Source organism: Rhinatrema bivittatum, chromosome 10 (assembly GCF_901001135.1).
Source record: "Rhinatrema bivittatum chromosome 10, aRhiBiv1.1, whole genome shotgun sequence".
Classification (NCBI taxonomy): Eukaryota; Metazoa; Chordata; class Amphibia; order Gymnophiona; family Rhinatrematidae; genus Rhinatrema; species Rhinatrema bivittatum.
Window position 1 is genome coordinate 79,653,868 of NC_042624.1, and position 21,818 is coordinate 79,675,685.

At 44.1% G+C, this 21,818-nt stretch overlaps 1 protein-coding gene across 1 annotated transcript in view; it reads left to right on the plus strand.

Moving 5' to 3' along the window:
* Positions 1-21,818, plus strand: part of LOC115099805 (probable ATP-dependent DNA helicase HFM1) — a 451,200-nt gene that overhangs the window by 222,718 nt on the left and 206,664 nt on the right. Inside the window, exons 11-13 of the mRNA XM_029617654.1 lie at positions 12,489-12,532; positions 12,688-12,789; positions 13,821-13,966. Of these exons, the coding sequence (XP_029473514.1) occupies positions 12,489-12,532; positions 12,688-12,789; positions 13,821-13,966 (292 nt within the window). The remainder of the gene's footprint in view (positions 1-12,488; positions 12,533-12,687; positions 12,790-13,820; positions 13,967-21,818) is intronic.

Below are 21,818 nucleotides of genomic sequence, written 5' to 3' on the forward strand. Positions count from 1 at the left end.
CGTTTCCACCTCGCCGGAGCAGCCGGCATCCCGCGGTGGCTGGCCCCGCCCCCTAGGCGCACGCGCGCGCCTCTGCCTCGGATTTAAAGGGGCCAGCGCGGGAAAAGTCGGGGACTGCCTCCTATGACGTCAGACGCTGCAGGGCTACTTAAGCCCTGCAGTTGCCCCTCTTCTCTGCCTTGCAACGAGGTTCCCAGTTTTTCCTGTCTCCAGTTGCTGCGTTCCTGTGTCGTTTGGCTCTGCTTGGCTTCTGACCCCGGACTGGCTTACGTTGACTCTTTGGCTCCTGACCCTGGACTGGCTTACGGTGATTCTCTGGCTTCTGATCCCGGACCGGCTTACGTTGACTCTTTGGCTCCTGACCTCGGACTGGCTGACGGTGATCCTTTGGTTCTTGACTCTGGACTGGCGAGCGACGTCCCTCCGGCACTCAACCTTGGACTCCATCTGACTCGGCCCCCGCGGGCCCTCCTAAGTCCCAGCGGCTGGGTTCCTACGGGCTCCTCCTGGGGGAACTCCGGCTTCCAGGGTGAATCTCCTAAGTCCCAGCGGCCGAACTCCTACGAGCCCCTCTCGGGGGAGGATCGGCTTCCAGGGCGAAGATCTTCCCACTGCTGCGCCAGCTCCATCATCTCCTTCTTCCTCGCCAAGGCCCTTGGTTGCATAGGGCTTCCAGAGTCCCTCCTTCGGCCATCCACGAGTCTGTCCTTGCCGCCTCCCGGTCGGGGCCACTGCTGCAACCACCTTCAGCAATTCATCCTTCGGTTCCGATCGGCCCAAGGGTCCATGAATCCTACAGGTGATTACTACCCTTACTCAAAAAAATCCCTTGCAGGTTTATTGCACCCCAACATTGCTCTCTGCTTCAATGGCAAAGGGAAATGTGGAAAAGAGGATTTGCATTCACATAACAACCAAAAAGGAATGAACTTCACAATCTGAGTAAACAAATAAGCGTGGGGGTAGCTTACTGTTATCGCTGGGGTTAGTGGACCCTTGGGCCAGCCGTGCGGATGAAGATTGGATGAGAAGAAAACTCTGCAGAGATGATAAGGCCAGGAGGCGACATGGAGCCGGGAGACCAAGCAGGAGCTTCGCCACTGGAAGCTCGCGATCCCCCCGGGAGGAGCCCGTGAGGACCCAGGCCTCTGGGACTTAGGGGCGGTCTCCCGGGGCAGAAGTCCAGCAGAGTGGAGAACGGTCCGAGGATCTGGACTGGCAGCAGGCAAAGAGAAACAGTATACAAACCAAAAACAAGAACCAGGAAGTCAGTCCAAGGGCTGGGAATCTGAAACTGAAGCGGAGGCTGGAACAGGCGAGGAAGCTGGATCAGGAATGGAGCTGGAACAGGCGAGAAAGCTGAATCAGGAGCACAGGAACGAGGAATGCAACAGTAACTCCTTAGAAAGAACTCTGTTGCAAGGCAACTTCTTCAGTCAGATGCCGGGTTTAAATATCCTGCCGGCGTCTGACGTCATCTCGGGGGCCAGCCTCAGTTTCGCGCCACTGCGCCTCCAACTGCCTTCCCTTTGTGTGCGTGCATGCCTAAGGGGGGCGAAGCTCTGAAGCGGAGCTCGGCGGCGTCTCCCTCGTGGAGACACTGCCGCGGAGAGGGCCCAGCAGGCCTGAAAAACGCCGGATCTTGACGCAGGACCCCAAGGCGGAGGAAGGTAAGGACCCAGTCGCAAGTCCAGCAACTGAGACCGCAGCACTTGCTTATTACGGCGGTTAATACCCCAAACCAATTAAGCCTGATACATCACTTTGAAAGCATATACAGTGTTGCTATCTGCTTCAACGGTAGGGGGAAGTGAGGAAAACAGGATTTACATTCAGACATCATCTAACAAGGCATCGATTTGTACAATCTGGGTAAACAAGCCTCGGGGTAACTTGCTTGATGCGATGGTTACAACCCTTAACCATAAGCCTTACATAACCATAAGCCATACTCTCTGCATCAGTGACAGGGGCTGGCAGGAAATTTGAATCAAACAGTTACCAACAAGAACCCTGAAGTTGGTGGTTGGTGAAACAGATAAGTATGGGAAAATAAATATGGATGCTTGCTGGGCAGACTAGATGGGCCAATTGGTCTTTTTCTGCCATCATTTCTATGTAAACTGGATAGTGAAGGGTCAGTACTGGCAATGTTTTTGGGTATATTAGCCACATTTGATATGGTTAGTCATCAAATTTTGATTGATAGGTTGAGATCTATTGGCATTGGCGGCAAAGTTCTTCCTTGGTTTAGGTCTTTTTTTTACTATGTAGGGAACAGAGAGTTAAATGCTAGGATGAGTTCTCTACTTGGTATAGTATGAATTCGTGGGTGCCTCAGGAGTCTGTCCTGTCTCATACCTTATTTAATGTTTACATGCTGTCCCTCTGTACCCTGCTGGATAGATATGGTATATTTTTTAATTATATGCTGATGATACCCAGCTTTTGTTCCCTATTGGCCAAGACATTCAGAGCGATTTACTAAGGGTTAATACATGTTTGCAGGAAATATATCTCTGGATTTCTACATATAGATTAATTTTAAATCCTCTAAAAATTCTTGTCCAGATTCTATTATTCCATTGCTGAATGGAGTTGCTTTTCTTTTTTTGTGAGACAATATGGAATCTAGGGTTTAGTTATTATTTAAGACCTAAATAAATATTAAAAAGACTGGGTTTTTTTAAACTTAAACTGTTAAAATGTGAAATATATCTTCACTTGTGATGATTTTCACACCTTAATACAGGCTTTTCTTTTGACAACGTTAGAATACTGCAACTCTCTTTATATAGGGCTGCCAAATATTAGAATAAAGGCATTTTGGGAGGTAACCAATGGGAACATGTTACTCCATTATTGAAAAAGTTATGTTGGCTACCTATTGAATTGAGAAAACACTTTAAGGTGTTTGTTTTAATATTTAAATGTTTGCATAATTGAGATCCGTTGTTTTTGACTAAATTATTTTAGCCTTATGAATTTCTTGTTCCTTTGTGATCTGCCAGTCAGAGTTTTTTGGTTTTTTTTACAGATTCTTTCATTAAGACAGACCATCTACAAAATACTTGTCTTCATTCTTTTTCTGTGATCAGACCAGTATTGTGCAACACTCTGCCCTCAGTATTTCACTTTTGTATGCATTACAGAATCTTGGCTCAAAAGCTCAGATTTCCCCCTCATCAATCAATTACCAACAAACAATTATAATATCTTTTCCATCCCAAGACCAAAAAGAAAAGGTGGCAGTCTGTTATTTCTAGCAAATCACCTGGACCGGATGGTATGCATCCTAGGGTACTGAAGGAACTAAAAAATGAAATTTCTGATCTATTAGTTAAAATTTGTAACCTATCATTAAAATCGTCCATTGTACCTGAAGACTGGAGGGTGGCCAATATAACCCCAATATTTAAAAAAGGCTCCAGGGGTGATCCGGGTAACTATAGACTAGTGAGCCTAAATTCAGTGCCGGGCAAAATAGTAGAAACTATTCTCAAGATCAAAATTGTAGAGCATATAGAAAGACATGATTTAATGGAACACAGTCAACACGGATTTACCCAAGGGAAGTCTTGCCTAACAAATCTGCTTCATTTTTTTGAAGGGGTTAATAAACATGTGGATAAAAGTGAACCGGTAGATGTAGTGTATTTGGATTTTCAGAAAGTGTTTGACAAAGTCCCTCATGAGAGGCTTCTATGAAAACTAAAAAGTCATTGAATAGGAGGCGATGTCCTTTCGTGGATTACAAACTGGTTAAAAGACAGGAAACAGAGAGTAGGATTAAATGGTCAATTTTCTCAGTGGAAAGGGGTAAACAGTGGAGTGCCTCAGGGATCTGTATTTGGACCGGTGCTTTTCAATATATATATATATATATATATATATATATATATATATATATAAATGAACTGGAAAGGAATACGACGAATGAGATTATCAAATTTGCGGATGATACAAAATTATTCAGAGTAGTTAAATCACAAGCGGACTGTGATACATTACAGGAGGATCTTGCAAGACTGGAAGATTGGGCATCCAAATGACAGATGAAATTTAATGTGGACAAGTTCAAGGTGTTGCATATAGGGAAAAATAACCCTTGCTGTAACTACACGATGTTAAGTTCCATATTAGGAGCTACCACCCAGGAAAAAGATCTAGGCATCATAGTGGATAATACTTTAAAATCGTCTGCTCAGTGTGCTGCAGCAGTCAAAAAAGCAAACAGAATGTTAGGAATTATTAGGAAGGGAATGGTTAATAAAATGTAAAATGTCATAATGCCTTTATTTCGCTCCATGGTGAGGCCACACCTTGAATACTGTGTACAATTCTGGTCGCCGCATCTCAAAAAAGATATAGTTGCGATGGAGAAGGTACAGAGAAGGGCAACCAAAATGATAAAGGGGATGGAAAAAGCTCCCATATGAGGAAAGGCTGAAGAGGTTAGGGCTATTCAGCTTGGAGAAGAGACAGCTGAGGGGGGATATGATAGAGGTCTTTAAGATCATGAGAGGTCTTGAACGAGTAGATGTGACTTGGTTATTTACACTTTCGAATAATAGAAGGACTAGTGGGCATTCCATGAAGTTAGCAAGTAGCACATTTAAGACTAATCAGAGAAAATTCTTTTTCACTCAACGCACAGTAAAGCTCTGGAATTTGTTGCCAGAGAATGTGGTTAGTGCAGTTAGTGTAGCTGGATTCAAAAAAGGTTTGGATAAGTTCTTGGAGGAGAAGTCCATTAACGGCTATTAATCAAGTTTACTTAGGGAATAGCCACCTTTATTAATTGCATCAGTAGCATGGGATCTTCTTAGTGTTTGGATAATTGCCAGGTTCCTGTGGCCTGGTTTGGCCTCTGTTGGAAACAGGATGCTGGGCTTGATGGACCCTTGGTCTGACCCAGCATGGCAATTTCGTATGTTATGTTCTTAACCAAAAACTTAAATTCAATATTTTCCCCATCAACCCTTTACTCCCTCTTGAAATTAACCTATTCAAGTCTAAAACCCTGAAAATCCTGTTGGTATATGCCCCTCCAGGCTATCTCAACAAAGATCCCAGTCCCCTTATCAAAACCATATCATCATCTATCAACACCAATTACCCTACCATCATATTAGGAGATTTTAATCTCCACATTGACAAATCTCCCCTCTCACTGTCATGTGAGCTCCTCCTTAACACATTAACTGCTTTGGGTTTCATACAATTAATCAACTCTCCCACTCAAAAATCAGGCCACATTCTTGATTTGATATTTATCAACAGCAAAGTAACTCTCAACTCACCCTCCTCTATCACACCATTCCCTGGTCAGACCATAAGTTAATACAAACCAAACTCCAAGTTGACTGCTCATGTATTCACACCCAAAATGATTAAAAAAAAAATCATTGAATTCATCAAAACATGCCCCAGCGAAATCCTTGAAAAAACCCTTCCGGAGGCCCTTAAACAATTAAACACATCTAACACCATTTCTGCAGTTAATTAATGGATTGCACTCAATACGAAAATTGCAAAAATTATTTGCCCAACCATCAAAAAAGAGATACAAACTCCATCAAAACATAAAACACCTTGGTATAATCAAGATCTAAAAAACAAAAAACGCCTATTGAGACATGCAGAAAAAGCCTGGAGAAAATACCCTACGAATCAACCTCATGACCGATATAGAACATTGCTCTACATTTATTCTACTGACATCAACATGGCTAAAAGAAATTACTATTCTAAAAGAATTCATGACTATCAATACAATCCAAAAGCCCTATTTGATTATGTTTCTCAACTGACTCATCCTATTAATAACGATATTCAAAAAGATATTCCATCAATATCCAGTCAAGAATTTGCTCAATACCTTAAAGACAAAACTTTGAAGTGAGGTCCAATAAACTTACCTCTCAACTCTAACTCTCGGCATCTTCATCCTTAATTTCTCCAATTTGGTCACAATTTGATGCCATCGCCTTCTCTGAGGTAGAAACCATCATCCGAAAAATCAACCCAGTGGCTCACCCACTAGATCCTATACCAATAAAAACCCTCAAACTAATCCCAAACTGTCTAGCAAGACCCATCACAAACATTGTAAATCTTTCTCTCGAACAAGGTCTCTTTCCAAACTCTCTTAAATGTGCAGTAGTAAAACCTATTCTAAAAAAAGCCTCAACTGGATCCGACTATTTTATCTAATTACCGGCCCATCTCCAATCTACCATTCCTGACCAAAATTATTGAAAAAACAGTTAACCATCAACTATCAGAATTCTTAGAAAGCCAAAATATACTTCTTCCTGCTCAACATGGTTTCAAGAAAGGTCACAGCACGGAATCACTACTAATTTACCCTTATTGATACAATTCTTCGGGGATTTGACAAAGGGACCTCTTTCATCCTTTTTCTTCTTGACATCTCTGCCGCTTTTGACTCCGTCAACCATAACATTCTTCTTCACAGATTAAGAGAACTTGGTCTTAATCGTACCATCCTTCATTGGTTCCAATCATTCCTCTCTAATAGATCTTTTAAAGTAGCTTACAGAAATAGAACATCTGACCTTATTCCCCTATCACAAGGAGTCCCTCAAAGATCTTCCCTATCACCAACTCTCTTCAATATTTATATGCTCCCATTATGCCACTACCTTAGCAATATAGGCCTTTCATACTTCCTATACGCTGATGATGTTCAGATCTTACATCCCATCAAAGATAACATCAACAATACACTTATTCAATGGGAATTATATCTTACTGATATAAACGACATCCTCTCACAAATGGCACTTACACTCAATCAGAACAAAACGGAAATTCTTCTTCTTTCCAGTAAAGTATCAACGACTCCCACTGATCCTACAATTCCGCTTAAATACAAAATATCCACATCAATCAGACACCTTGGAATCACCCTTGATAAGGAACAGAACTTTAAAATTCATATTAACTCACTAATAAAAAGAAGGCTTTTATAAACTGCAAATCCTCAGGAAACTCAAACCTCTTCTACATCCTCCAGACTACCGGACAGTTTTACAATTCCTCATCTTCTCCAAAATAGATTACTGCAATTCCCTCCTAATAGGCATGCCCGCTGCCACCATCAAACCCCTCCAGCTCCTACAAAATGCAGCAGCAAGATCTTTATCAAAATGCAAAAAATCAGATCACATTACACCTGTTCTCGAATAACTACACTGGCTTCCCATATCATTCAGATCTCAATATAAGATCATCATGCTGATCCACAAAGCAATATATAATGACAATAACACATGGTTGCAAAAACCACCGTATCCATGTATCTCAACAAGAAACCTCCCTTCATCAGACACTGGTTTGCTTACATTTCCTTCCTTTGCTTGCCGACCCCTGCCTCTGTGAAGACCCCGAGGCCTTACCGTAATCTCCCTCTCTTCCTGGGCTGGTTTTTTAAACTTTTTTCCTGGGCTTCCTGGGCTGGTTTTTTTAACTTTTTAAACTTTTCTCCTCTTCTCTTTTTCTCTCTCAGACGCCGCGTCCTGCTGCCTATCCCGGAAGCAGGCCCTGGACCCCTCCCCTTCCGCTGACGCGGCCGACGTCCTCGACGTCGGGGACGCCCCAGGGGGAGGATAAAAGGACCACCCCGGGACCGGAGACAGGACGTGCTTGCCGACCCCTGCTTCTGTGAAGACCCTGAGGCCTTACCGCAATCTCCCTCTCTTCCTGGGCTGTTTTTTATAACTTTTTAAACTTTTCTCCTCTTCTCTTTTTCTCTCTCAGACGCCGCGTCCTGCTGCCGATCCCGGAAGCAGGCCCTGGACCCCTCCCCTTCCGCTGACGCGGCCGACATCCTCGACGTCGGGGACGCCCCAGGGGGAGGATAAAAGGATCCCCCGGGACCGGAGGCGTCACACGCCGGCGTCGCGCTCCAAAGGGGCACGACAAAGGGGCATGCCCTTTGTTGTGCCCCTTCATACGCCACTGAGAAGCCTGGTGACAGAGGACGGGCAGACAACAAACCCAGAGTGGACAAACATGGATGGAGACTCCAAAAGAAAGGACCCGGATATACACACAATCACAACCTGTCTAAACAAAGGTAAATATGGAGACAACTAGAGAACGACACATAGGAGCAGACGCATAACAAACAAAAAAAACCCAAATACACACAAAACATAGCAACCTCATAAGAATAAAAAGAAACATAAACACGACCAATCCTCTATCAAACAACTTACTAATGCTAACCTTCATGTTAGTTAATGCACAATCCATCACAAAAAATTTCCCAATTATTACAGATTTACTCTATGACACAAAACCAAACTTCATTGCAATCACCGAATCTTGGCTAAAACAGACAGACACAGTATTAAAAAATCAAATTGCACACAAGAACTATGATGTTTTTTCAATCCCCAGAATAAATAAAAGAGGGGGGGGGGGGGACTAATGCTAATAATTGAAAAAAAATTCAAATGTAAACTAATACCCATAACACCAAGTAACCATGAAATTGCCCTCTTTGATTTGATGAACTTACAAATTTGCCTAATATACTGCCCACCAAGCTTACTTGAACTAAATATTTCCCCTCTAATTGAGTTCTTAACAACACATATAAATACTGATAAACTCACCATCATAATAGGAGACTTCAACCTTCACATGGACACAAAACCTCTATCTAATACGTGCCAAACATTGCTAGATTTCATGACAGCTCTAGGATTCACGCTAATCACTGATAAGTCCACACACAGAGCTGGACACTCGCTCGATTTATCATTCATTAACTACAACTACCTGGAACATATCCATACCGATTACACCCCCATCCCCTGGTCAAATCACTTCCTCATACAGTCCTCAATTAAATACATTGAACCCCAAACACAAGAAAAAAAGGACCCCATCAAAATTAAATACTGCTCACCGTATGACCTAGACACCCTGAAAAACAAGTTAGAAGAAAATCTAACAAAATTAGACGTCACCAACTGCTGCACTGCCACCACAACATGGATGCAAACGACAAGTAAATTAGCTGAGGAAATAAACCCAATAAAATGTATCCATATCAGGGACACAAAACAAGCAAACCCGTGGCATAATGAAAAGATAAAAGAAATCAAAAGACAACTAAGAAAAAAAGAAAAAGGATGGAGAAAAAATAAAACTACCGAAAACCTAGCAAAATATAGAAAACACCTAGCGTACTATAAACAAACAATTCTCAATGCAAAGAAACAGTTCTATAGCCTTAAAATAGAAAAATATGGAAACAACCCAAGAACTTTATTCACCATAGTAAGAAACCTCATCAATGACACCAGAGTCCTCACAAAACCTTCCAGAAAATAGATGCAATGATATTGCAATTTTTTTTAACGAGAAAATTAAGAACCTAAAAACAAAAATACCAAATACAACAAAGAAAGTAATTAAAATGAATGATAGAGACGTTACTCAATGAGATATCAGAAATAGAAATCGAATCCATGCTTAAAAAACTTAATCCCGCACCCCATTCGCATGACACAATAACAACCATAGACTTAAAAAAAGTAGCCAACACTGTAGCCCCGACATTGGCAAAGATAGTTAATCTATCCTTAGAGGAAGGATCCATGCCAGACACACTAAAAGGAGCCATCGTAAAACCAATTTTAAAAAAGAAAAACAGTGACCCACTGAACCTGAGTAACTACAGACCAGTATCGAACCTACCCTTAATTGCAAAACTAATAGAAAAAACTATACAAAAGCAACTAGCAGAGCACCTAGAGAACAACAACATACTATATCCTTCACAACATGGCTTTCGAAAACACTATAGTACAGAGACACTTCTGCTAGCACTGACAGATAACATTATGAGAGGTTTCGATAATGGCAAACATTACATTCTAGTGATGCTCGACCTGTCAGCAGCCTTTGACACGGTAAATCATGACATATTTTTAAATAGACTAGAAGAAATAGGTCTAAACAACAAAACAATCAAATGGTTTAGATCATATCTCAGTAATAGATATTATCAAGTACAAATTAAAGACGCAACATCAAAAAGAATAAACCTTCAAACAGGAGTACCACAAGGATCCGCCCTTTCTGCCACACTTTTTAACATATACCTGCTCCCACTATGCCACCTGCTAGCTGGTCTAGGAATCACGCACTATATATACGCCGACGATATCCAATTAATCTTACCAATCGACGATACAATCGAGAAAACATTGAACATTGCCAACATGTATCTAGATATCATCAAACAGCTACTAAACCAAATGGAATTAATAATCAATATAGAGAAGACAGAATTCCTACACTTAGAACGAAAAAATACGGAAATTAAACAAAGCCCAATCACACTCAAAAACAAACAACAAATACTACTTGCAGAGAAAGTACGGAAACTTGGAGTAATAATTGACACTGAACTAAGCTTAAAGCAACACATATCTCTGAAAGTAAAGGAAGGATACGCTAAACTCATGGTCCTCAGAAGACTCAAACCACTCCTAACAACTGCTAACTTTCGATCAGTACTACAAGCGTTGATATTTGCAAGCACTGATTATTGTAATGCACTTCTTCTAGGCCTACCATACACCTCACTAAGACCACTACAAGTTTTGCAAAACACAGCAGCAAGCATTTTAACCGGCAAAAACAAAAGAGAACATATCACGGAAACACTGGTTGAACTACACTGGCTTCCGATCGAACAAAGAATCCATTACAAAACATTGTGAACCATACATAAATTAATACATAACGAAAACGCAGACTGGTTAAATACAGCCCTCCGAGTACACGTCCCGAACAGAAACCTAAGGTCAGCAAACAAAGCCCTCCTGACCATACCATCAGTCAAAACAGCAAGACTAACACAAATAAGAGAGAGGGCACTATCATTGGCAGGACCCATACTATGGAACTTCATGCCCTTGGATTTAAGACTACAAAGAGACAGCAAAACCTTTAGAAAAGGTTTGAAAACCTGGCTATTTAAACAGGCCTTCCAGAAAGAGAAGGGAGACTAGAAGCCAGGAATGGGCAAAGCACGAACAATTAAACAACCATACACACTGCAGAAATTCACTAAGTGTGTAGTTTTAAGATATAGCACACCATAACTAATGGATAAGTTACATTTCTAAAATTAGCTCTGTAATTAAAACTGAGAAGAAAAGACATGGACATGATGAATCACATTTAACATCTAACATTGATAACAAACTATGTTACCGAACCTTATGGCACCTATGTAAACGGACAAATTGTAGTATCATTACTTTTATGTGCCTTAATGTAAACCGTTGTGACGGTCCCCACCAAACGACGGTATAGAAAAGACTTAAATAAATAAATAAATTAATTAATTAAAGAAGTTCACAGAGTCTCCACAAGAGTTCGTGCTGCATCAGTAATAGGTCCCCATATCTGAAACTCTCTCCCAACTCCACTTAGAACTGTTCCTTCTATTTCATCTTTCAGAAAGAACCTTAAAACTTGGCTGTTTTTGAAAGCATTCCCCTTAGAAAATTAATTACCTCTAACATTCCCTTCCTCCCCCCCTTTTTTTTTCTCTTCCCCCTTTACTATATCACACTACAATCTCCTTCCTCCAGTTGAAAGCAAATCAAATTTCTAAATTTTTACTGTTAAAAAGTTTTTATAAATTAAGGGGGTCATTTACCAGACAGATCGCACGCGAAAAATCCCTTATCGGGTGCAATACCAAGATGGGGGCGGAATCGGCACCAGAAGAGGAGGAGTCGGGGCGTCACCATGGGCAACGAAAAGGTAAGGGCCTTTTCGCATCCTATTTCGCGCCCAATAGCTGCACCTTCTATGGTGGCGCTATTGGGTGCGAAACCGGCAGCGATCACACCACGGCGGTGCGATCGCTGCCGGCTAGCACAGGACCGCCCCCCGTTTCGGCCCCCCGCCCCTCATTACCTAAAGTATTGCAGGCCTGCGATACTTTAGACAATGAGGCCCTAAGTTTGTTATTGATCTTATAGTTTCTTATAATTAATTTTGTTTAAACTGTTGTACTGTACTTTGTCTTTAAAAAGCTTGCCTTGAGACTTTACTGTTATATGTAAACCGATGTGATATTCTGAATCGAATGTCAGTATAGAAAAACAAATCAATAAATCTAGTAGCTTTTCATAGGCAACTCAAGACATATGTTTCAAGAAGCATTTGGATAATAATGTTAATTTCAATATTTTATCATTTTATTATGAGTAGGATATAATTGTTAGTATGTTATTTGTTCTCGTGTTTTTGTTTTATTATGAATGTATCACTGTAATCCACCCAATACAGTTTTTCTGCTATGGGTGGAATATACTATAAGTTTTATAAATAAATAAGTTATTTGCCAGAATGGCAGCAATTGCTTTACAATGCTATTATGATTTAAAATTAAGTGATTATAATGTTTTACTTTTATTTGGTAGGCTGCTAAGAGCTGCAAATGCAGTAAAAGACTCAAAACTGAGAGGTAGGTATAGTATGCTCATTTGAATGTAATTAGAGACTGATGTGGATTAAACTGGAGAATATATTTTTTGAGGAAATGGGATAAGTTAATATGTACTGTATAAATATTCAATTATGGATTTGTTAGTCTCTTAATATATTTTAATCATGTCATAGATCTTTTAATATATGGTGTTGGTTACCACCATGCTGGAGTTGATGTGTCTGACAGAAAAATAATTGAAGAAACTTTTACTGTGGGAGACTTACCAGTACTCTGTAAGTATAATATCTGTTGAATAAACACATTGCAATGCAGTTATATTAGGTGAAAGAGAGTTTTTTTTTCTGTCTGTTTTTTCTTTCAAAGAATCCTGTTAGATTCTAAATTTATTAAAAACTTTATTCATTCATTCATTCATTCATTCATTCATTCATTCATTCTTATAAACTTCTCATGCAGGGAAACCCTGGTCAGTGTGGTGTACAACATTCAAAAGATCCAAACATTATAACAAGTAAAAATCATATTTTCTGATCTTTAAAATTATAAAACCATCAGTTAAAAACACTGCACTCCATTCTAATATGGGAAGAGCCAAGATTTCTGTTTCTTCCAAAAGAGAAAATAATTTAACTCAATCTGCAGCTCTCTTGGCATGGAATTCCATAGTTTTGGTCCTATAACAGAGAAAAGCTGCTTCCTAATTACACTTCTTGATACTTCCTTCATTATTGGTGCTCTAAAAAAAATCTCAGAAATTGAACGGAGGTATCTCCTTGGGGGGTATAGAGTTCTACCAGCTGTTGTAAGTACTTTGCACCTTGGCCTTTGGACACCTTGGAAACAAATCGGAAGCCGATCAATTATGCTGAAAAGCAAGACGAACAGTAGTGATCGGTTTAAACAATGACATTTTATATGTATTAACATACATCTATGTTCATTTGTTAATGTGTATGTATGTCTGTCATGTGTAATTTTTAATCAATAATGTTCTTATTGTAGCCCCTGAAGCAGCTCCTGCGAGAGCGAAACTCGGCCAGAGTCGGGCTAACACCAATAAAGAATCCCTTTCAGACCGATCACTACTGTTCGTCTTGCTTTGGACACCTTGAACATGAAATTTATGATCTTAAATTTTTCTCTTTGCTGTATTGAAAGCCAGTGCAGCCACCTCAATAAAGGAGCAGCACTAACCTTTCGAGGGCAAACATAAATCTACCTTGCAGAAGAAACAAAATGGGCAACAAGACATCAAATGCTTGTGTGATATATCATGAAATTAACATATTTTGTTTTGATTTAGTCACCACTAGTACATTAGCAATGGGAGTAAATCTACCAGCACATTTAGTGGTTATAAAATCAACAATGCACTATGCTTCAGGAATGTTTCAAGAATACAGTGAAACTGATATACTGCAAATGATTGGAAGAGCAGGCAGACCTCAGGTGAGTAGCTGTTTTTTAATGATTCTTTTAAAACAATTTGATTGGATATATTAGAATTAAAATGAAAATCTTTTTTTTCTCATTATTATAGCTGTATTATTACTATATTAAAAAAAAAAGAATAAACCTCAATAAATTTACTCTGGAATTCTGAATCATACATAATTTGCAGTATATTATGAAAACTTTATGAAGACCATGTCTGCTATGAATTTCAAACAATTGGTCCATGCACCAATTCATTAAAAAGGCCATTCACTTGATTTCAATTTTTTGGGCCTTGACTTATTATATTCTAAACCCACCACTATAGTTTGGCATTTGTCCTGATGATGACCCTGAGTCTCCATCCTTTAAAATCGCAGAACAAAAGGCCATATAGAGCTAGAACAACTATGATCTTGTTGGTGCCCTACACTGTCTGTTCTTGATATTAATGATCTTGATCTTGTTAATAGTTGGCTAGATTCACTCACCTTTTGTTGTTGTTGAGGTAGCTCCATTGAAGGTTTCAATTCATCGTCTGCAGGTAGCCCCATGATTTTCTCAAACACTAAGGGAACTTAAATGGAACTTAAAGGAAAGAAACTCAAGTGGCATAAATCCCCCTACCAATACGGTGGTCTTCACCAGTTCCAAGGAGGAGGAAGTTACGCTGAGGCCAGCGGAGACACCAAGGCCAGTAGTCCCCCCGTCTAGTTCCATCAGTACCTGTACCTTTGGATGTCGGCCGAGCACCTAGGGCTCCATCCTATGTGGTATACAGTAAGGGGCAGATTTTTAAAAAATACGCGAGCGCGTACTTTTGTTCACGCACCAGGCGCGAACAAAAGTACGCTGGATTTTATAAGATACGTTCGTAGCCGCGTGTATCTTATAAAATCCGGGGTCGGCGCGCGCAAGGGGCTGCACATTTGTGCAACCTGCGCGCGCCGAGCCCAACACGAGCTGCCTGTTCCCTCCGAGGCCGCTCCGATTTCGGAGCGGCCTCGGAGGGAACTTTCCTTTGCCCTCCCCCCACCTTCCCCTCCCTTCCCCTACCTAACCCACCCCCCCGGCCCTATCTAAACCCCCCCCCCCTTACCTTTGTCGGCCTTGACTTATTATATTCTAAACCCACCACTATAGTTTGGCATTTGTCCTGATGATGACCCTGAGTCTCCATCCTTTAAAATCGCAGAACAAAAGGCCATATAGAGCTAGAACAACTATGATCTTGTTGGTGCCCTACACTGTCTGTTCTTGATATTAATGATCTTGATCTTGTTAATAGTTGGCTAGATTCACTCACCAGCCCCCGGGACCAGCCCCGCTCCGTCCTCTGGTCCCGGGGGCTGGTCCGGAGGCCTCGACCACGCCCCCGGGCCGGTGCCACGCCCCCGGGCCTGCCCCCGAAACGCCGGGGCACGCCCCCGAAACGCCGCGTTGTTTCTGGGAACGCCCCTGGACACGCCCCCTCTCACCCCTTTTCGAAAGCCCCGGGACTTACGCGCGTCCCGGGGCTTTACGCGCGCCGGCGGCCTATGCAAAATAGGCGCGCCGGCATGCGGGCCTTTTAAAATCCGCCCCTAAGGATGAGGTTCCTTATGACCCCTAGGGGAATGATTAGATGGAATCCTCCTCTGAGGATTCGGTTGGTCTCCTATCAGACCCTTCTCCTCCAGAAGGGTCTGATGGGAGACCTTTGCAGGGTTTGTCAGGGTGATGGCCAAGGCCATCCCATTCCAGTTTATGACTGAAGAAAATGCCAGGCACAAAATGCTTGAGGGTCTTCGGTTCATGGAGCCTCCTAAGGTGGTTGTGGCAATCCCGGTACATGAGATCCTTATGGAGTGGCTGCTGAGGATTTAGGAATACTTCCTCACAGTGCCTCCCATGAATAAGAAGGCAAATGTGGTTTACCTCATCCAAAAGGCTGCCGGATTCAGTAACCATCAGCCGCCCCACCAATTGGTGGTGGTCGAATCTGTCCTCAAGAGGGCTACGCACTCTCGGACCCACTTCTCAGGGCCCCCCGGGGAAGGACCACAGAGCGTTGGCGCTCTTGGGAGGAAGGTGTTCCAAGGCACCATACTTATTGCCCACATCGCTGACTACCAGCTCTACATGAACCAATACTCGTGGTATATCTGGAAGCAGGTGCCTCAAAAGCAGCAAGTCATTCTCATCTAGCTGGTGCACAAGGGCTTGGAGTGTGGAAAACTTGAGGTCCGTGTGACCTACGATGTTTTTGAAATGGCATCCAGGGTCTCTGCAGCGGGAATCTGCGCACGCAGCCTGGCATGGCTGTGGGCTTCGGATCTCAGACCAGAAGTACAGGAACGACTCACTGATGTGCCATGCACTAGAGAGAATCTCTTTGGAGATAGAGTGAAGGATGCTATGGCCCAACTCCAGGATCATCATGAAACCCTCCAGCAACTCTCCACCAGCACTCTGGACCCGTCGTCCTCAACCAGGAGGCTGTCGAGGTAGGGGCCCAGAAAGTCTTTCTTTCACCAAAGGAAGTACTATCCTCTGTCTCCTCAATCCCGTACACACCATCAGAGCTTTTGTGGCTGTTCCAGGCAGCAGAGAGCTTCCAAGCCCCAGCCAGCTACTCAGTCAACTCCAGGGATGGGATTTTGATTGGACCGTAGGGAGTGAAAGCCAGTTGCCCATCCTGGGACGATGGACCCTCTGGTCAGGGGAAGGTTGTGGTTCTTTGTAAACCGGTGGCCTAGTGTAACCATGAACCAGTGGGTTTTGTCCATCGTCCACCAGAGGTACCAATTAAACCTTTTGGGTGTCCCACCAAATTGCCTTCCATGCCCATTTTGGGGGCCAGTAGTGCATCAGGAGGTACTACAGACAGAGCTGTCCTCCCTCTTATCGGCCAGAGTGGTTGAGCCCAAACCACCAGGGCAAAGAGGGTTGGAATTCTACTACAGGTAATTCCTGTTTCCAAAGAAAACAGGAAAACTTTGTCCCAACCTAGACCTGAGCACCTTGAACAAGTTTCTGAAAAAAGAAAAGTTCAGGATGGTTTCCCTGGGCACCTTGATCCCCCTTTTATAAAAAGGGGACTGGCTATGCTTCCTCGACCTAAAGGACGCATACATCCATGTCGAGATCTTCCCTGGTCAGAATAAGTATCTTTGATTTGTGGTGGGGGAACAGCACTTCCAGTACCAGGTGTTGCCATTTGGGCTCATGTCCGCCCCACGAGTCTTCACAAAATGCCTAGCCGTGGTGGCGGCGCACCTCCACAGACTGGGAGTGTATGTTTTCCCACATATGGACAATTGACTGGTCAAGAGCACGACTCAGGCAGGGGCTTTCCAACCATCCAAAGTCCCATCTCGGTCTGTCAACTCAATTGGACTTCATTGGAGCCCTGCTAGACACGGCTCAAGCCAGGGCCTTTCTATTGCACCAGAGGGCCATCACTCCAGCGACCATTGTGGCAGAGGTGCAACAGAACCAGCAGGTATCAGCTTGGCACATATTGAAGCTGTTGGGCCATGTAGCCGCAACCGTCCATGTCAGTTCCTTGGCACGCTTACATATGCCCAGAATCCAGTAGACCTGAGGTCGCAGTGGTGCAAAGCCACTCAGAGCCTCCAGGATTGCATCCGAGTCAACCTGTCTCTCCGGGACTCTTTGTCCTGGTGGCAGGTACTCTCCAATCTGGAATGGGGGATTTACTTTTGGAGTCTCCCTACTGAAATTGTGCTAATCTCAGATGCATCTACATGTAGATGGGCTCAGCACCCCAGGGATTGTAGTCTATTGAGAAATGTTCTTGTCAAATCAGCTTCCTGGAGCTTTGAGCGATCAGGTGTGCACTATGGGGTTTCAGAGACCGCTGTCCAGCAAAATTGTCCTGATCCAGACTGACAACCAAGTACCCATGTAGTATGTCAAACGGGGAGGCATGGGATCGTACCTCCTGTGATAGAAAGCGGACCAGATCTGGTCCTGGGCCTTGGACTATGGGATGGTGCTCAGGGCCATGTATCTGGCCGGAATGGATAACGTGATAGCTGACAGGCTGAGTCGAGCCTTCAGACCCCACGAGTGGTCCCTGGTCCAAGGGGTAGTGAATTGGATTTTCTGTCTCTGGGGTAACACAGATGTAGATCTGTTCGCGTTCTCCTGCAACCGGAAGGGACCTCGGTTCTGTTCCTTGTACAGGTCAGATGGCAAACCAGCCTTTGACGCCCTTGCCCACCATTAGGGCAAGGGTCTTCTGTATGCGTATCCTCTGATTCCCTTAGTGGTTAAGACTCTCTTGGAGCTTCACGAGAAAGAGGGACTATGATTCTCATAGCCTCTCATTGACCAAGACAGGTCTGGTTTCCACTGCTGTGGGAGTTGACCATCTGGAAACTGATCAGTCTGGGGACTTCCCCAGATCTCATCACCCAAGATCAGGGCAGGCTGTGGCATCCCAAACTCCAAGTCCTGTCACTCACAGCCTGGATGTTGAGAGGTTAATCCTGCAGCCACTTGATCTTTCTGATGATGTGTCTCAGGTCCTGGTGGCTTCCAAAATGCCTTCCACTAGAAAGTCCTGTGGACTGTAATGGAGGAGATTTTCCCTGTGGTGTGAGCAGAAGGCCCTAGATCCATTCTCCTGCTCCACACAAAAACTGCTTGACTACTTTCTACACCTGTCGGAGACTGGCTTAAAAAACAACTCTGTCAGAGTTCATCTTAGTGCGATTGGTACGCCCATCTCTGTATAGCCTATAATTGTACATTTCATGTGGAGCCTGCTTCAATTGAAGCCTCCTCTAAGGCCTTTCACTGTGTCTTGGGATTTTAACATGGTGTTAGCTCAGCTGATGAAAGCTCTATTTGAGCCACTGTGCACCTGTGACATGAAGTACCTGACCTGGAAGGTCATAGTTTTGGTGGCAGTCACTTTGCTGGCTTTGCTTTGATGTCTCAGCAACAGATCCACCTACTCCAGTGTGGAGCGTGCTGCTTCAGTGTCCTGTCTGCAGTCTTCATCTCCTCCTTTGTTGCCTGCCTGTTGTTCTCCTTGCCTACCTGCCCGCCTATCCGTCCCTCCTCTCCTCTTGTCTGGATACCGTGTATGGCCTCGGCCTGATCTCAGATACGCCTGACCGCTGCCTGCCTCTGACCATTGCTTGATCTCGGATACGCCTGACCTCTGCCTGCCTCTGACCACTACCTGATCTTGGATATTCCTGAGCACTGCCTGCCTTTGACCATTGCCCAGACCTTGGACTCACCTGACTTCTGCCTCCCTACTACCTAAGCTGTCCAAGGACCACCACTTCTGTCATCAGCTGGCCCTGACACCCAAAGACTCAACCTGAGGGGAACAAAACTACCGTATTTTCCGGCGTATAAGACGACTTTTTAACCCAAGAAAATCTTCTCAAAAGTCGGGGGTCGTCTTATACGCCGGGCACACCTGCTCTCTGACCAGTTTCTCTCAATCACACACACATGCTCTCAATCAAATGCATTCTCGCACTTACACACAGGCACGCTGCTTCTCTCTCTCTCACTTCCACCCCCGAGCACAAATAGTAGCTGCATCACCTCCTCCTCCAGCCCCCGCAGGCCAAGAAAGAAGAAACCCATCGGCCGCGGGAGGCTCATGCTGCTGTCTCCCGATTACCAGCTCCTTCGACTGCTCGGGGCCGATGCTGCTATCTTTTCATGTGGCACGGCTTTCTCCTTCCTGCGCACCGCACTGCCGTTGCCGCTGGGCTAAAAGCACGTTCAAGCCCAGCGGGAACGGCAGCGGTGCAAAAAAAAAAAAAAGCTGTGGCATCCGCGGCTGGCTTTGTCTTTTTCCCGCCCCCCCCCTTTGAACCGGAACAGGAAGTGATGCGCGGGAAGAAAGAGCCGTGCTGCGTGAAAAAATAGCAGCGGCGCAGCAGCATCGGCCCCCGAGCAGTCGAAGGAGCTGGTAATCGGGAAAGGAGACAGCAGCGTGAGCCTCCCGCGGCCGATGGGTTTCTTCTTTCTTGGCCTGCGGGGGCTGGAGGAGGAAGCTGCTGCAGCTACTATTTGTGCTGGGGGGGGGGGGGGGGGCGTGTAAGTGAGAGAGAGAAGCAGCCACCCTACCTGTGTGTAAGTGAGAGAGAGAGAGAAGCAGCCACCCTGCCTGTGTGTAAGTGAGAGAGAAGCAGCCACCCTGCCTGTGTGTAAGTGAGAGAGAGAGAGAGAGAAGCAGCCAGCCTGTGTGTAAGTGAGAGAGAGAGAGAGAGAGAGAGAAGCAGCCAGCCTGTGTGTAAGTGAGAGAGAGAGAGAGAGAAGCAGCCACCCTGCCTGTGTGTAAGTGTGAGAGAGAGAAGCAGCCACCCTGCCTGTGTGTAAGTGAGAGAGAGAGAGAGAGAAGCAGCCAGCCTGTGTGTAAGTGAGAGAGAGAGAGAGAGAAGCAGCCAGCCTGTGTGTAAGTGAGAGAGAGAGAGAAGCAGCCACCCTGCCTGTGTGTAAGTGAGAGAGAGAGAGAGAGAAGCAGCCAGCCTGTGTGTAAGTGAGAGAGAGAGAGAAGCAGCCAGCCTGTGTGTAAGTGAGAGAGAGAGAAGCAGCCACCCTGTGTGTAAGTGAGAGAGAGAGAGAGAAGCAGCCACCCTGCCTGTGTGTAAGTGAGAGAGAGAGAAGCAGCCACCCTGCCTGTGTGTAAGTGAGAGAGAGAGAGAGAGAGAGAGAAGCAGCCAGCCTGTGTGTAAGTGAGAGAGAGAGAGAGAAGCAGCCACCCTGCCTGTGTGTAAGTGAGAGAGAGAGAGAGAAGCAGCCAGTCTGTGTGTAAGTGAGAGAGAGAGAGAGAGAGAGAGAGAAGCAGCCAGCCTGTGTGTAAGTGAGAGAGAGAGAGAGAGAAGCAGCCAGCCTGTGTGTAAGTGAGAGAGAGAGAGAGAGAGAGAGAAGCAGCCAGCCTGTGTGTAAGTGAGAGAATGCATTTGATTGAGAGCATGTGTGTGATTGAGAGAAACTGGTCAGCGAGCTCATGTGTGTGAGAGACAATGAAAGTGACTGCTCAGAGAGATGACTGATGTGTATGTGAGTGTGAGAGAGAGAAAAAGCATGGAAGTGAGAAATCTGGGTATGTGAGAAAGCATGGGAGTAAGAAGCCTGATTATGTGAGAGAGCATGGGAGCGGGAGGACTGGCTGTGTGTGTGTGTGTGTGCGCGTGCATGAGAGAGAGACTGGTTGATAAGGTGACGGTGTGTGTGAGAGAAAGAGACTGCTGTGTGTGAATGTGAGAGAAAGAATGTGATTCAGGGAATGAGAAGCCTGTGCACGTGGAGAGTGAGCATGGAAATGAGAGAGAGACTGGTGTGTGTGTGTGTGAGACAGAGAAAGTGATTATGAGAGTGAGAAGCCCGTATATGTACGGTAAGCAGAACACGGGAGTGGGAAGCCTGTGTGTGTGTATGGCATGAGAGAAACTGTTCAGGAAGGTGTCTGGTGTGTGTGTCAAAGACTGTTTGGGAAATGATTGGTGCGTGAGAGACAGAAACTGGTCATGGGGGCATGACTGGTATGGTGTGTGTGTGAGAGACATGGGCCCTAAGGAAGAGGAAGAGGAATAGGAGAGCTGCTGGAGGGGGTAAGGAAAGGTGGCTTTTTAAGTTTATTTTTCTTGATTGACTGCCATTTTAATTATTTAATATTATGTGATGTGTCTGCTTTTTTGAAATATTTTATTGGTGTTTGGAGAATGTTTAATAGTTTTTATGAGTTTTTAATTGTTGGATGTTATTCTGTTCATAGCTGTTTTGAAACATTTATTCTGCTTATTAGTATAGTTTTACAATTATTTATGTGTGGGGATCTATAGCTGCTTGCTAGTTCTGTTTTCCTAATAAGAGGTATATTGGTTTT